The sequence below is a fragment of the Centroberyx affinis genome, unplaced genomic scaffold (assembly GCF_046629955.1).
Source record: "Centroberyx affinis isolate AG114_WGS23_722 - 3 ecotype Tasmania unplaced genomic scaffold, CSIRO-AGI_Caff_v1 ptg001236l_1, whole genome shotgun sequence".
Classification (NCBI taxonomy): Eukaryota; Metazoa; Chordata; class Actinopteri; order Beryciformes; family Berycidae; genus Centroberyx; species Centroberyx affinis.
In genome coordinates this window covers 1-17,652 of record NW_027279749.1, presented here as the reverse complement: position 1 = coordinate 17,652, position 17,652 = coordinate 1, and the positions used below count along the sequence as shown (strand labels likewise).

At 43.7% G+C, this 17,652-nt stretch overlaps 1 protein-coding gene across 1 annotated transcript in view; it reads right to left on the bottom strand.

The window, feature by feature from the left end:
* Nucleotides 1-15,962, bottom strand: part of LOC139648656 (ninein-like protein) — a gene marked incomplete at its 5' end in the record, with an annotated part of 28,163 nt that extends 12,201 nt beyond the window's left edge. Inside the window, 12 exons of the mRNA XM_071524836.1 lie at nucleotides 856-960; nucleotides 1,769-3,313; nucleotides 4,746-4,883; nucleotides 5,119-5,261; nucleotides 6,137-6,217; nucleotides 6,529-6,653; nucleotides 6,969-7,037; nucleotides 7,490-7,655; nucleotides 11,142-11,228; nucleotides 13,251-13,361; nucleotides 14,512-14,686; nucleotides 15,822-15,962. Coding sequence (XP_071380937.1) covers nucleotides 856-960; nucleotides 1,769-3,313; nucleotides 4,746-4,883; nucleotides 5,119-5,261; nucleotides 6,137-6,217; nucleotides 6,529-6,653; nucleotides 6,969-7,037; nucleotides 7,490-7,655; nucleotides 11,142-11,228; nucleotides 13,251-13,361; nucleotides 14,512-14,686; nucleotides 15,822-15,962 — 2,886 coding nt within the window. The remainder of the gene's footprint in view (nucleotides 1-855; nucleotides 961-1,768; nucleotides 3,314-4,745; nucleotides 4,884-5,118; nucleotides 5,262-6,136; nucleotides 6,218-6,528; nucleotides 6,654-6,968; nucleotides 7,038-7,489; nucleotides 7,656-11,141; nucleotides 11,229-13,250; nucleotides 13,362-14,511; nucleotides 14,687-15,821) is intronic.
* Nucleotides 15,963-17,652: the final 1,690 nt, after the last annotated feature.

The window sequence follows — 17,652 nt, the reverse complement described above, 5'->3', positions numbered from 1 at the left end:
CAGTCAACTCTACAGTCAACTCTACAGTCAACGCTACAGTTAACTCTACAGTCAACGCTACAGTCAATGCTACAGTTAACTCTACAGTTAACTCTACAGTCAACGCTACAGTCAACGCTACAGGCAACTCTACAGTCAACGCTACAGGCAACTCTACAGCCAACGCTACAGGCAACTCTACAGTTAACTCTACAGTCAACGCTACAGTCAACGCTACAGTTAACTCTACAGTCAACTCTACAGTCAACGCTACAGTTAACTCTACAGTCAACGCTACAGTCAACGCTACAGTCAACTCTACAGTCAACTCTACAGTCAACGCTACAGTTAACTCTACAGTCAACGCTACAGTCAATGCTACAGTTAACTCTACAGTTAACTCTACAGTCAACGCTACAGTCAACGCTACAGGCAACTCTACAGTCAATGCTACAGTTAACTCTACAGTTAACTCTACAGTCAACGCTACAGTCAACGCTACAGGCAACTCTACAGTCAACGCTACAGTTAACTCTACAGTCAACGCTACAGTCAACGCTACAGTCAACTCTACAGTCAACTCTACAGTCAACGCTACAGTTAACTCTACAGTCAACGCTACAGTTAACTCTACAGTTAACTCTACAGTCAACGCTACAGGCAACTCTACAGGCAACTCTACAGTCAACTCTACAGTCAACACTACAGTCAGCCACTGAATAAAGTAAATGGCCTTCGTCTTTATTCATACATGGACAGTGTGTTGGAAACCCTGCTGTGGCGTCTACCGTGGCTATTGAGAAAAAATGTGGAAGATATACAGTTGGAAGTCACAACATTAAAGTATAACTGAAGAAAACATTGGATTGTGCTCACTTCTTCTTGACGATGTCGTCCTCCAGACTCTGAAGCTCCTGCTGCAGGACGGCCAGTCGCTCCTTCAGAGCGCCGTTCTCTGAGTGAGACTCCTCCAGCTGAGTCCTGCAGCACAAAGCTAACATCAGAAACCAACAGCAAAACCTCAACAGCATCAATCATCTGATCGAATCATCAGGAACATCACAATCATTCTGTTCAGATTATTGAAATGTGTGATCAACTAACAGGGCAGAGTTCCTGCCTAGAAATCAACAGTTGATTTCTTTTGTTGATCTTGATTGAACTGTATTGATTGAATGATTAACCACAAGAAGAAAGGTGCAATTCAGGGAATTGTTCAATTTGGATATTGGAGGATCGAGTTGCTGAGGCTCTGATTTCTACTAGAAAAATACATTCATCTTGTCAAAAACAGACTGTGTACTATAATGAACAGAAGATTTATCCATTCAGAATTGATACAAACATTTGAACTTCAAATTCAACACGGAGAGAAAACACACAAAGAATGGTGACAACAGACAGGATGACAAGACATTTGACGACACAGAAACATGAAGTTATTAACTGAAAAACAATCTATTACCATGCGTTTAGATGACATCATTCAGTTAGAGATGGGGTGAATTGTTAAAGCATTCCAGACAGAGCGAATCGTACAGACTGGTGCTGCAGCCCGGCCTGCAGCGGTGCAGAGAGCGTGACAAACTGCTGTGATTTCATTCCATTAGTAAGTCGCAGAACTTCTACCTGTGGGAAAGGGTGAGCGTCTCGTTCAGATGATTGCTTGTAATTAGTCATTCAAATACTCAAGATTTTGGAAATATATTTCAAGCAAGGCGGATGGAGGTTAGTCATCGTCGTCGGACAGGGTTTTGCATCTCGGCGGCTGGTCTCATGCGCCACAAACCTGTGTGGACTAGCCGGGTCCATCACCTCCTCCAGGGCGATGACCAGCTTCTCCATCTCCATCAGCTGGTCCGTCATCTTGCTCTTCTCCCGTTTGAAGGTTTCCTCCGCCCTCCTCAGCTCAGCCTGGGTGTCCAGCAGGTCCTGTTGGAGCTGGGCGGACCGCTGCTCCGCCTGTTCTCTGACCAAACACAGCTCTCTGTCCTTGGCCTCCAACCGGATGGTCAACTGCTGAACTTCACTGCGGTGCTTCTCAGACGAGGCCTTGGCTCGCTCTAGACGATCAGCGCTGTCCGTCACCTCGGCCCGAAGCCGATCCACCTCTGTGGCTCTGGAGTTCAGCCGTCTCCTGAGGTCCGGGACGAGGTCGGCGGTTTCGTTCAGCTGGGAGCTGAGATCTCGGATGTGGTCTCTGAGCGTGGAGATTTCCTCCTCCATCTCTACGATCTGCGTGGACAGCTGGTCGGCCACCCGGATGTAACTTGTGTTCTCCTGGCTCAGACGGCCGACCTCCTCCCTCTCCTCGTCCAGGCCGGACTGGAGTTGTGTGTTCTTGGACCGCTCCTGCCTCAGCGCCTCCTGCAGACTCTCCTCAGCGCTCCTCCTCCTGCCCAACTCCTCAGTGACGCCGTCCAGCTCCAGCTGTAAGTCGTCTACAGCCATGGCCTGATCCTTCAGATCCTGGATCAGCCTGGCTCGGTCGGCCTTCAGGGAGTCCAGTTCGGAGGTCAGTTTGGAGAGATGTTCAACTTTGATCCTCATCGCTTCCTGTAGATTCTCCAGCTCTGACCTCAAGGCATTCGCAGTCTGCTCTTTGGCTTTTAGCTGGGCTTGCTGCTGGACGAAGGCGCTGGATAGCCGGCTGCAGTTATCAGCCACGACTTCCTTGTCCTGGAGGATGCTGTCAGATTGAGCCTGTAGATCGTCCAGCTCTTGTTTCAGCTGGGACAGCTGGACCAGAAGCTGCTCCTCCCTCCCCTTCACCAGCTCCAGCTCCTCCTCCACCGAACACTTTTCTGAGGTGAGGCGTTTGTTCAAAACCTCATGGGACTCCAGGAAATGAATGCTCTCCTCCAGCTGAGTGCAGGCCTCCTCCAGTCTGGCCTCCAGTTCACAACACCGCGTACGAGAAGCTGAGAGCTCCTCCTCTAGCTGACCACACCGCTCTCTGAACTCCTCTAAACTGCCTTCTAATTGGCTAGTCCGCAGGCAGGAGTCTTCTCCCACTTCCTGTGCCGACTTCACCTCTTCCTGTAAACTGCCGACGTGTTCCTTCAGTTTCCGGACCTCCTCCTCGTGCCGCTCCTCCAGCTTCCTCTGCTCTGAGGAGAACTGGCTGCAGATACGGGCCTGCTCCTCCCCAGCTCTCTCCTCACACCGGAGCATCTCCCTGTGGTTCTCCTGCTCCAGCCGGAGGAGCCGGTTCTCCCAGGATCCTCTCTGCTCCTGCAGCCGCTGGCGCTCCTGGTGGAGCTGGTGGAGGAGGCGGCGCTGCGCTTCAGCATGCTGGAGCTTCATCTGAGAGAGCTGCTGCTCTGCGTCTTCCCTGGTTACACAGTGTTAAACTAGCTGGTAACATGGTGTTGGGCTAGCTGACTATACAGTGTTAAGGAATACACAAAGGTTTTGGTAGATTGTCCCGTTGGTCAACTTCGGTCAACTTCCCCGTTAAGTGACAACAGCATAAACAAAATTATCCATGTGACCCTAATAGATTGTAGGCTCTGGTGCTCCATGCTAATACTTTACATACACTATGTTGAGTGAGGCTCCATGCTAAAACTTTAGCATACACTACAATGAGTGATAGTAGCTCCATGCTAACACTTTAGCATACACTATGTTGAGTGATAGGCTCCGTGCTAACACTTTAGCATACACTATGTTGAGTGATAGTAGGCTCCATGCTAACATTTTACATACTGTTAAGTGATAGGGTCCATGCTAACACTTGAGCATACACTATGCGTGATAGTAGCTCCATGCTAACATTTTAGCATACACTATGTTGAGTGATAGTAGGGTCCATGCTAACACTTTAGCATACACTATGTTGAGTGATAGTAGCTCCATGCTAACACTTTAGCATACACTATGAGTGATAGTGGCTCCATGCTAACACTTTATTTGTCCATGTTCTCATCACCTAACGGCTAAGTTGACCAATGGAACAATCTCCCAAAAACTTGTGTATTCCTTTAAACCAGCTGGTTCACAGTGGTAGCAGAAGTAAACTGGTCTTGCCTTGTTAGGAGTTAAAGGAAAGCCTATTTCACATGTGGCACAAATACAGTTTGCATGGACTCTAAACAAAGAAGTTATGGATTGGACCGACACTTTGTGATGTAGAATATCTAACAACCAGGTTGGATGAGGATTTTGTGAGAGGAATTACTCATGGTGAGCGGGATAGCATAAACTGGACAACACTAAACACTTGGTCAAACAGTGAACAATCAGACAGACAGACAGCTGGACACAGTGTGTTCAGGTTAGAGCCACAGTGAGCAGACAGCTCAGTGGAAACCATCTGTAGTACCACAGCTGCTGGGACGGTTTAATGGTTTTGAGTTAAGTGTGTGAGGGAGTTAAGTGGATTAACCAGGATACACACTCACAAACGTTACTTATACAATAAGTACGTTTCGTCAACAGTAAACAACAACATTATAACTACCAATGCAACTAGTACTACCACCACCATCACTATTACCTGTATTACTACTACTGCTACTAAAGTATTATCACCACTACTACTTGTCCAACAAGTACTACTATTAATACTACTATCTCTTATTTCTTGGTTTTAATGGAGGCTGCCACCAGACATTGAGGTTATTTTTAACTGGTAGGAAAGTTTCTAATCTAACATGAAGGATATCTGCATCAGTCAGAGGGCCGCTCTGTGCTCCTTCATGGTGTTTGGATCAGAAAAACAGCAGGGGGAGCATCTGTGAGGTGAAAGGTCATGAACCCACCTGACCAGCATCACTTCCTGGTCCATCTTCAGCTTCAGCTCGGCCTCCAGCTGGTCCTTCTCGGCGCTCAGTCTTTGCACCAGGTTGCTGATCTCTCTGGCGTAGTTCTGCTCCAGCTCCGCCTGCTCCCGCTGGGCCCTGAGCACACACACACACACACACACACACACACACACACACACACACAATTAAAACACTGACAATCTTCTTGTGGTCTTGCATCGTCCCACACACAGTTACATTTTTGGAGAGGTGCAGCACCGCAAAGATCTACAACAAATCTATGGAGACACTTTGACACAGAAGTATAAATTAGCCTATAGGGCCTGATGGTGATCCCTCCTGCCTTTCTCCTCCTCCTCCTCCTCCTCACCTGCGCTCCTGCTCAGCGCTCCAGCCCCCTCCTCCTCCTCCTCCTCCTCGTCCCGCAGCCTGCAGTTTCTCCAGCGCCTCCTTCAGCTCCTTCGCCTGCTGCTCAGTCTGGCTCTTCTGCTCCTCCAGCTCACTGATCTCCAGCTGCAGAGGAACAACATGCAGTCAGGGGCCGGTTGCACAAAACACCTTAAATTAAGATTTTCCTTAAAGTCTGAGTTAAGGTTTCCTTAAAATAAAATCGGTTGCACAAAACACCCTTAAGTCTTCTCCTTATGGTTTCCTTATAATGTTCACTTAAGTATTTAAGGTTTTCTCCTTATCTTGGTCTTATACTTGAGGAGTCCCTTAAAGTTTGTTAAACCGTTGCACAAAAGACCTTAGCAACCAAAGTAAGGAAAAAAACTTAAGGTGCCTCTGACTCTATCTTAACCACAACATGGCCGAGTTCATGGCGATAGATGAAGAAGTTGAACGCATCTCGAGAAGAGTGTTCCACGCCCGGGAGAACCCGATGGATACGCTTAACGACGAGCAACTGATTTTACACGATAGATTTGACCGGCAGTCAATTCATGATTTGTCCGACCGTCTCGAGTCTTCATCTCCACTGTTCGGGAAAAGTCTCTCTGACTCTTGACAAAATTATTGATGGTTAAATAAGAATAACTCATTTAGAGTTACAGTTCAGTTACTTCTGTCTGTGTCTAGTTTACATTTCCGATTTGATCAGATTTTTAACATTTACTAATTTTTTGTTGTTTTTACAAACTTTCCAGTGTCAAACCTAGCTTGCAGCAGAAAACAGAATAAAAATGAAAACGAAGCAAAAACATATATGGTGTTTTGGAATAGAATTATTTGTGTTAGAAACATTTCTTCACCATTTTAAATTCCTGATATAGCAGAAAAGAAAACTCCCATTGTCAGATTATAGTAATTTTCAGGATTTTTACTTGAATGTAAGGTTTCCAAGATCATGTATTATTATAATTAGATACAATTATTATTATTACTACCTTGAAGGCTTGAGAAATGTCTTTGCGCTCAACTTCCATGCTCTGTCTCATCATTTCGAGACTGCGCTCATAGAAGTTCACCTGGAGGAGGAAGAGGAGGGAGAGGAAGAGGAGGAGCAGGAGGGAGAGGAAGAAGGTTTTTAATGGAGCTCGTCATCTTCAACTCAGACATTTCAGTATTCATGGAAAACTCAAAATCAGCTCAAGATTTAGATTTTTGGCTTCTTCGTTGCACGTTGGCGGCTTCAAATGGCAGAAAGACTCTGATCTCAGGTCAGTCTGAACTTGCTGGATCAGACTCCAATCTCAGGTCAGTCTGGACCTGTTGGATCAGACTCTGATCTCAGGTCAGTCTGGACCTGGTGTTTTAGAGTCTGATCTCTGGTCAGTACCTTGGTCTCCAGCTGGATCTTGAGCTCCTGCAGCTCCTGGTTGTGTTTCTGTCTCAGCTGTTCCAGAGCCAGTTCAGTCTCGATGCTGACAGCAGGACCAGACAGGCTGTCCAGAGAGCCCAGGGCTGCACACACACAGACACACACACACACACACACACACACACACACATTGACAAACCTACACACACTGTATTAAGGAATCTAGTAGAAATAGAATAGAAATAGAAATGATTTACTCCTAGTACTACTACTGCTACTACTCCTACTGCTATTACTACTAATACTACTACTGTTAGTATTACGGCTAGTATTACTACTACTAGTTTTACTGCTACTGCTATTGCTAGTACTATTACTACTACTACTAACACTAGTATTACTGCTACTACTACTACAGTAAACATCAGGTTCCAGTGTGCAGAGTTTCTGGTTCTCACTGTTCTTATCGGCCGGCTGCAGTTTCTTCCTGGCCAGGGGAGACGAGCCTCGCTTCATGTCCGGATCCTCTGAAACACGGCAAGACAGAAAAACTCTAAAGACTCTGATACAAAACTCAAGACTCACTGTAAGACAAGACAGACTGAGCAGAAGAGAAACTCACTCTGAAACACACAAGACAGAAAACTGCAGACACCGAGAGTGAAACTGACACTGAACCAGCAGAGTGACAGAGTGACAGTGTGACAGTGTGTGTGTGTGTGTGTGTGTGTGTGTGTGTGTGTGTGTGTGTGTGTGTGTGTTGGGCGTGTCCATATCTTCACCTGAACAGATCAGACCAGCCAAGCCAGTTGTTTCTTTTTAGGATTTGTTTTCCCACCTTTTGGCAGAAGCTTATAAAACGACTTCAGCTTGTAATAAAATCATTTTAAATCAATATTTGGTTTCAAGTAATGAATGTCTGGTCAGTGGTGGGTTTATTTTGTGTGTGTGTGTGTGTGTGTGTGTGTTGGAGTTTTACCAGACTCAGACCCAGACCCGGACCCAGACTCGGTGCTGCCGGAGCGCCGCTCGCTCCAGCTCAGCGTCTCGCCGTCGCCTCGGCAACGCCTGGACTTCCTGTCGCTCCTCTGACTCTTCAGCAGCTCCAACTCTGAGCTCAACTCATCGTTCCTGTCCCGCAGCTCCTGCACACACACACACACACACACACACACACACAGTAAACACACACACACACACACACACACACACACACACACACACACACACAGTGAGTCAGCAGTGTGGTGATGTTGTGTCTGAGCTCCACACAGCATCCTGAACCAACCTGCATGCACACACACACACCAACACACACCAACCAACGCTGTTCCCCTGGCAACCAGGACAGCAAACTAACCAGCTTATTTCCATGAGCCACAGTGGCTGCTGGGACATCCCATAATTTCACCAGATACTTTCGCTATTTTAGGAGCCAACTAGATGTTCAGACTCAGAATGTTGTTTGGTTACCTGACAAAATGGGAGGCAGATGAACTTACAGGTAGCGCTGAGCCATAATTATAATAATCATCAATTAGTCAAATAATCCTCCTTCGAATGTTTCATACCTCATTTTGTCAGAGTTTTTAAATAAAATGTGCTTGTTCTCATCAGTTCAGATGGCAGAACTGTGTGTCATGATTTCCCAAAATCACAATATGATTCACTGAAAGACCAGAAACCAGAATATTGAATTATCACCTGGACCTACTTACAATAATAACAGCAGCAGTTGTGTCAAAGTGACTGGCAGTGACCTGTAGACCAAGGTTATTATAGTTTTGCATTTTTCATTAGTTTTTATTTCGTTTTGACTCTTTGTTTTCAATTTCAGTTTAGTTTTAATTCGTTTTTAAAGCGGGTTTGCTAGTTTAGTTTAGTTTTTATTTTTTGAAAATGCTTAGTTTTAGTTTCGTTTTTTATTAGTTTCAGTGTTAGTTTTACTCAGGGGCGACATTCAAAAATTTTAAATACTAGGCTTATGTATGAAATAAATTGACAAAGACAAAAACTAAAAACATTTTCTCGATAATTTTAGTTTATTTTAGTTAGTTTTGTAAACACACAATACAGTTTCAGTTAGTTATTGTTTTTTTGTAAAGCCTCTTTTTTATTTTTATTGCAGTTTGCAACAACGAAAATGTTTTTTCACACCTAGTTTTCGTTATTTTGTTAGTTTTCGTCAACAATAATAACCCTGCTGTAGACCTGGTAATAATTTTGTGTAATAATTCAACTGTGCAATAATTATTTAATTATTTACACTGTTATATATATTGTAGTATGATGCACATATTTGTACATATTTCTTATTTCTCTTATTTCTATATTATTATTGTTATATATTGTAGTATAATGTACATATTTCTTATTTCTATTTTTCTTATAATTTCTCTATGCTTATATACATTTCTCTTCTAGAATGTGAGCAACTGCAACGTAACCCAATTTGCCCTCGGGGATCAATAAAGTATTTCTGATTCTGATTCAGAGACCAGCTGGTGGCTGTTCATCATTTTAACTGTCACACCTGAACCTGAACCTGAACCTGAACCTGAACCTGAAGCTGAACCTGAGGCAGGAACACCTGCCGCCTGCAGAGGGAGCTGAGCATCACACACCAGAGGAATCACTTTAACAGTAATGTAGAACAACAACAATAATATTGATAAGAGTCTGATATCGGCTTCATATATCAACACACTGATATATCGGTCCACCTGCTCACCTTGACTTTCTATTGAACACACAGGGAGGCGTTTGGGTGTTCAGACATGAGAGACGAGTCAGTAACACACACTGAACACCTTTCATCCAACAGTCAGTAAAACACACTGAACACCTTTCATCCAACAGTCAGTAAAACACACTGAACACTTTTCATCCCACAGTCAGTAAAACACACTGAACACCTTTCATCCAACAGTCAGTAAAACACACTGAACACTTTTCATCCCACAGTCAGTAAAACACACTGAACACTTTTCATCCAACAGTCAGTAACACACACTGAACACCTTTCATCCCACAGTCAGTAAAACACACTGAACACTTTTCATCCAACAGTCAGTAACACACACTGAACACCTTTCACCCAACAGTCAGTAAAACACACTGAACACCTTTCACCCAACAGTCAGTAAAACACACTGAACACTTTTCATCCAACAGTCAGTAACACACTGAACACTTTTCATCCCACAGTCAGTAAAACACACTGAACACTTTTCATCCAACAGTCAGTAAAACACACTGAACACCTTTCACCCAACAGTCAGTAAAACACACTGAACACTTTTCATCCAACAGTCAGTAACACACTGAACACTTTTCATCCAACAGTCAGTAACACACTGAACACTTTTCATCCAACAGTCAGTAACACACTGAACACTTTTCATCCCACAGTCAGTAAAACACACTGAACACCTTTCACCCAACAGTCAGTAACACACACTGAACACCTTTCACCCAACAGTCAGTAAAACACACTGAACACCTTTCACCCAACAGTCAGTAAAACACACTGAACACTTTTCATCCAACAGTCAGTAACACACACTGAACACCTTTCACCCAACAGTCAGTAACACACACTGAACACTTTTCATCCCACAGTCAGTAAAACACACTGAACACTTTTCATCCAACAGTCAGTAAAACACACTGAACACTTTTCATCCAACAGTCAGTAAAACACACTGAACACTTTTCATCCAACAGTCAGTAAAACACACTGAACACTTTTCATCCAACAGTCAGTAACACACACTGAACACCTTTCACCCAACAGTCAGTAACACACACTGAACACTTTTCATCCCACAGTCAGTAAAACACACTGAACACTTTTCATCCAACAGTCAGTAAAACACACTGAACACCTTTCATCCAACAGTCAGTAACACACACTGAACACTTTTCACCCAACAGTCAGTAACACACACTGAACACTTTTCATCCAACAGTCAGTAAAACACACTGAACACCTTTCATCCAACAGTCAGTAAAACACACTGAACACCTTTCATCCAACAGTCAGTAAAACACACTGAACACTTTTCATCCAACAGTCAACACTGTAAAGAAGTCCATTCATCTTCTGTTCAGTCTTTAAAATCTAATTTTCCTTAAAACAAGCAAAACATTTGCCCCCCCTATATTTTTATTTATATGTTTTCATTTCTAATTTTGACATCACTGTCGTTTTGTTGTGGATTTTGTTCAGTGTAATAGTAACTGAAAATAAATAAAGAGTTAAAAAAAAAAAAAAGAAGCACAACATTTGAAGTGAAATAATTTCTCTTGATCCCTGCGTTTGACTTTTTGTGACTAAAATCAGATTTACTCCATTTTGAATTAAGCGACAACAACCTTGAAACCAGTACAGACTGAACAGAAGATTAAATTACTGTTTAACATACACATGTTTTCAGTGTTGTAAGAATAAACTTCATTAGTATAATCATTTTTTTTTTTACAAACTATACAACTTTAAAAAATATAGATATACTGTATAGATATATGAATAAAAACAGTGTCTATGGAAAACAGATTCTCTTACATACAGAGGGAGATGAACACACACACACACACACACACACACACACACACACACACACACCTACCCGGCACTGCAGTTCGTACTCTTTGATGATTTCGGAGAATCGCTCCTCGTGGTTCAGTCCGGCGCCGGCCGGGTCCAAACCGCCAAACTGTCAATCAACCAGAACAACACAGCTTATTGGTTGAAATTAAAAATACAAAAAAACAGAATGTAACAGTAGAGTCAGAGCAGAGAGGAAGAGAGACGAGGATGACAGGACGAAGATGAAGAGTGGTTTGACTTTAACACACACACACACACACACACACACAGTGGTGTGAGGTGACTCGTCTCCTGAGCAGTGAGCCTTGTAGTCAGGGTGGATGAATGATTGATGAATGTTTCCTCTGCGTGTGTGTGTGTGTGTGTGTGTGTGTGTGTGTGTGTGTGTGTGTGTGTGTGTGTAAAATAGGAAATTCCATCTGTAAGTAATTAGATGTAAAACTGTTGCTATGTTTATGCGCTCAGTGTTCCAGATGCCAGTTCAGACCGGTTCAGACCGGTTCAGACCAGTTCACATCCCAGTTAAAAAGGAATATACTGCTACGTTTTCCCATTAAGTGATGACATCATACACACTGAAACATCCAGAGACCACAGAGCGTTTGTGCTCCATGCTAACACTTTAGCATCCACTATGTTGAGTGATAGTAGCTCCATGCTAACACTTTAGCATGCATTATGTTGAGTGATAGTAGGCGCCATGCTAACACTTTAGCGTCCACTATGTTGAGTGATAGTAGCTCCATGCTAACACTTTAGCGTCCACTATGTTGAGTGATAGTAGCTCTATGCTAACACTTTAGCATACACTATGTTGAGTGATAGTAGCTCCATGCTAACACTTTAGCATACACTATGTTGAGTGATAGCTCCATGCTAACACTTTAGCATCTACTATGTTGAGTGATAGTAGCTCCATGCTAACACTTTAGCATACACTATGTTGAGTGATAGTAGCTCTATGCTAACACTTTAGCATACACTATGTTGAGTGATAGTAGCTCCATGCTAACACTTTAGCATACACTATGTCGAGTGATAGCTCCATGCTAACACTTTAGCATCCACTATGTTGAGTGATAGTAGCTCCATGCTAACACTTTAGCATGCATTATGTTGAGTGATAGTAGGCGCCATGCTAACACTTTAGCGTCCACTATGTTGAGTGATAGTAGCTCCATGCTAACACTTTAGCGTCCACTATGTTGAGTGATAGTAGCTTCATGCTAACACCTTAGCGTCCACTATGTTGAGTGACAGTAGCTCCATGCTAACACTTTAGCGTCCACTATGTTGAGTGATAGTAGCTCCATGCTAACACCTTAGCGTCCACTATGATGAGTGACAGTAGCTCCATGCTAACACTTTAGCGTACACTATGTTGAGTCATAGCTCCATGCTAACACTTTAGCGTACACTATGTTGAGTCATAGCTCCATGCTAACAGTTGGGCCTGTTACATGGCTACACAAGGCTTGCATCCATTTCAAGCATTTCTCACATTCTTGTGTAACAAAATGTGTCATAAATTTTGTAATGCGAAGCTGAAGCAGGATTCACATTAAAAAGCAAAAACAAAGCTCTTGCACTCTGCGCTGCTTTATACAGCAGAATGTTTAACCTCCAGCACTCTGTGGCGATATATTAGCTTGCTAACAGAAAACTATATGAGGCTAATGCTAGCAGTAGCTAGATCTCTACCTTTACCCACTCAAAATCTTTGGTAGTTCCATCTGAAGGCCGACGTTTCACTATGTTAATGTTCTTTTGGCTCTGTATGACTTTATGGAATTCTTACAGAGCTCGGGAAAATCTGAGACACAGAATCAAATGTTCCTCCAGCTGTACAGTCACATGTCGGCCTGCAGCACTGTCACTGGCTGCTCTCTAAGGTCAGCGCACAGCGGGGTCAAAGGTCATCAGCAGAAACACATACAACAAACATCAGCACAGGACTCTAGCCTTCTCACGCGATGTGAATGTGAACGTTCCTTCACATGTTGTGTTTCAGGTGATGTCATCAGGAGCAAACATCCACCCGGGACACGAGGATGTTCTCATCACTTTATGGGGAAGGTGACCTACCAAAACGTGTGTGTGTGTGTGTGTGTGTGTGTGTGTGTGAGACCTTGTCCTGCAGCAGCTGGTCCAGGTCTCTCTGCACTCGGCTCACTGAACTCTCTGCTTCGCTCAGCTTCAGCTTCAGCAGGTTCAGCTCCTCCTCCAGACGCCTGTTCTCCTGCACACATAACATTAATACTATTTAATACTAACAACAAAAAATATTATTGTTACCATTATTAGGCACATTGGACATCAGATGGATCCAATGTGCCTTCGGTCACAGCTGTAACTCCAGCAGAGTCTCAGGTTCCCCCTTTCCACCAACTGGAACCAGGTGCTGGTGCCGGTTCACAGTTGGTTCAACTTGCGAACCTTCTAAGAACCGGTTTGCTTTTCCACGGGCTAGAGCTAGAGAGCCACATCATTACTGTATACGTCTGTATACGTCTCTGCTTTCCCAGCAACACTAGTGCCAACTTCAAGCACAACAACCAAAATGGCGGACTACGTCTCTTTACAAGTGTTGCAGGAGACAGTTTGTCTCCTCTACAGACCACTGCTGCTTAGATTTCACATCCATGTAGCTCCTTTTTTTAACAACTAGGTCAAAACATTCCTGTTTGGAGCGGGCAGACTGCTCGGCCTCTGGTGTTGCAGCTTTCTGGAGAACCGTTCATCCAAACAGCTTCACACTCCACACTGAGCTTCCAGTCGCTCGCTTTGAGCCCCGCTGCTGCACAGAGCGCCGTTCGCTTGTTTATTCAAAGTTTATTAATATTGAACGTGTCGCGTGTCCGATCCAACACGTCCTGCACGTCCTCGGGTCCCCAGCAACACGCCCGCCGAGTGTGAAGTAGATCGGACGAACGGCTCTCGAGATACGTGAAGGACACACATACAGACAGAGATTCCTTGCTTTATAGTATGATGGTGGTCTTCTTGGTCTTGTTGGTTTTGATTGGTCACGATAATCCCGCCCCCAGCCCCTGACGTAAGCGGTTCTTTATTCTAGACCGGTTCCAGAGTGGCACCGACACTTTGCTGGTCTAGAATAAAGAACCGCTTACGTCAGGGGCTGGGGGCGGGATTATCGTGACCGACCAAAACCAACAAGACCAAGAAGACCACCATCATACTATAAAGCAAGGAATCTCTGTCTGTATGTGTGTCCTTCACGTATCTCGAGAACCGTTCGTCCGATCTACTTCACACTCGGCGGGCGTGTTGCTGGGGACCCGAGGACGTGCAGGACGTGTCGGATCGGACACGCGACACGTTCAATATTAATAAACTTTGAAAAAGGGGTTTCCTGAGCCGGGGTTCACCTGCGCGGCGCTGCAGAGCTCGTCCTGCAGCCTGACCTCTTGACCCCGCAGCAGCCGCAGCTCGTCCTGCAGCTCGCCCCGCTCCCGCTCCGCCTGCTGCAGCAGCGCCTCGCTCTCCTGCTCCGCCTGGCTCCGCAGGGCCGCCAGCCGGTCCCGGAAATCCTGCTCCAGACCCCTGCCAATCAGAGAGCGGCTCGTTAGCATAGGACCCGCCCCCCCAAACTCACTGGGTGGTTATCAGAGAGCTGAACGCAGCCAGTTTTCATTCAAATTCTAGGACACTGCAATAAAAGTGACTCCAGTAGTGTTTTGGAAATGTGGGGCATTGTGGGTAATTTTGGCATTGAGACCCAGAGTCACACCTGGGTGATCAATTAAAAAATTTACTGATTGATTCCAAGCCCTTTTTTTGGTTGGTGGGGGGAGCAGAGAGGCCAGATGATGAATTTTCATTGTATTTATATTTTTATAGCTGTAGGAGCCACTTTGTGTTTCTCAACATTAAGACTACATTTCCCATAAACCCTGTTGCTTCCTGCTGTCCAAGCTAGGCTAACGTTAGCTAAGTTGTTGTTTTTTTTTGTTGTTTTTTTGGAGTATAAATTTTACAATATTATATGGCAAATCATACATCAACAGCAGTAGGCTCTTTAGAAAACGGAGCACACAATGTAAACAGAATTATAACAAATAAAAATAAAAAAATAAAATAATAGAATAAAGTAGCTAAGGGGTCTCTTCTAAAAGTTCTAAGGCATCAATAATGTTCAGTAGATTTATTGTTTTTTTCTTTTCCATATACTTCAGTGATTTGCAGTACAGTGATAGTTCTCTCATAAAAACCCCCAATAAGGGTTGTGTCTTAATACATTTACATTTATGGATATAAAATTTACCTAAAACAAATAAAGTATTCAACAGAAATTCAGTTTTTTTATCCTCCATTATGATTCCAAATGTAATATAATTTCTGGTAAAATGGGAGAGAGAAAAGATTTTTGATTCCAGCCAATCATACATCACACCAGAAAGTATTGATATGAAGACAGAGGAAAAATAAGACGTTAGCTAAGTTAGACTAGCTTGTTCTCGTGAATCTAAACCTAAAACCAACCTAAAAAAAAAAACACTTTTCAAGTCCAAACACAGAAGGTTTGCAGTGACAGTGCCTCTCGCTTTTGTAAACCTGTCTCCTGAACGCACCCTCTGTCAGCATGTTGTCAGTCACACACACACACACACACACACACACACACACACACACACACACACTCTTCCTCACACTGTCAGCTCAGCTCAGAGGGTTTCACCTGATCCGGCTCTGGTTGAGCGTCTCCATGCTGGCGTGTCGGTCGTCCACCTCTCTCACCAGCTGCAGGTTCCTCCGGTCCGCCTGATCCAGGTCGGCCTTCACCTTGTCCCGCTCCCTGCAGGCCTGCTCCGCCAGCACCCTGCACACACACACACACACACACACACACACACACACTTTTACTGTCTATCTGCAGGGAGACACTTTTTAAGCTGCATTAGTGCTGGGCAATATATCGATATTATATCAATATCATGATATGAGACTAGATATCATCTTAGATTTTGGATATGGTAATATTGTGATATGGCATAAGTGTGTTTTCCTGGTTTTAAAGGCTGCATTACAGTAAAGTGATGTCATTTTCTGAACTTACCAGACTGTTCTAGCTGTTCTATTATTTGCCTTTACCCACTTAGTCATTATATCCACATTACTGATGATTATTTATCAAAAATCTCATTGTGTAAATATTTTGTGAAAGCACCAATAGTCATCCCTATAATATTGTCGCAATATCGATATCGAGGTATTTGGTCAAAAATATTGTGATATTTGATTTTGTCCATATCGCCCAGCCCTACTTACAACTGAACATTTAGCCCACTTTGTAAAAAATACCGAGATATATATCGTGTATCGCCATTCAGCCTAAAAATACCGAGATATGATTTTTGGTCCATATCGCCCAGCCCTAAGCTGCATGGAAACCAGTTTAAAACCAAAACAAAGAATCAAAGCTGTGAAAAGCAGCCTGTTCCTGACTGAACAGCTGGTGACAGTTCATGAAAGGCAATGAAAGTAAAAATGGGCAGAATAAAAGATAGCTGATGTGCTGATGTGTACGCTGTGTGCTCTAGTGTCATGTATGTGTCATGTATGTGCTTTTACTGTAGGTGTGTTTGTTCTGTCCGACACACGCTATAGTCTGTTATTGTGTCCGCTCTGCTTTAGTGTCTTATGCTTATATGTGCATTTGTTTTGTCTACATGCCATTGTCTGCTAGTCTGTCCTTTCTTGTTTTATTGTCTCTCTTGTGTCACTTACTTAGTTCTTTATCTCTGTAACACACATTTTAATTCTATCTTGTTTGAAATTTTAGGCTGCCTTTTAAACATCTGGCCAGGGACAGCAGATGAAAACTTGCCTTTCTGGCTAACTTTGGCTCATTTACAGTTTGACTGTTGATTGATGTGCATCATCCCTGAAAAATAAACCAATTAAAAAAAAAAAAAAAAATTCACATGGAGTTTTACTGAATCCCAACACTCAGTTACTGTTTTGGTTGCAGAGGCAGGAGGTTTGTGATCAGCAGCAGGTTTCCTCCAGCAGGGGGAGCCGCTCCCATCCCAAATGACCTGGAGGTGAACTGTGTCATCTACTGTCCTCTACTGTTCTCTACTGTTCTCTACTGTTCTCTACTGTTCTCTACTGTTCTCTACAGCTCTGTATTTTCACCAGTGTTACAGTCGAGACCCCCGAGGCAACACCGACTCCAGAACAATGTGAGTCTCGTTCCAGACCCGGACTGTAACTGTGCTGACCTGCCATCATACTGAGAGCTCAATTTTAATATTTTAGCACAGCAATACAATTGGACATATGATAGAAATGACTACATGACAGAAGGCACTGTCAGAGGGAAAAAGAAAAGAAAAAGAAAAAATCAGTCTTGGATGATGTGGATGAGGGTGGTGGAGAAAGCTAGAGTATTACTAGGTGGTTGCTAGGGTGTTACTAAGTGGTTGTTCGTGGTTGTAGTAGGTGGTAGTAGCAGTAAGTAAGTCAAGTACTAACTAATGTAATGAGGTAAACAGGATATTAGTTAA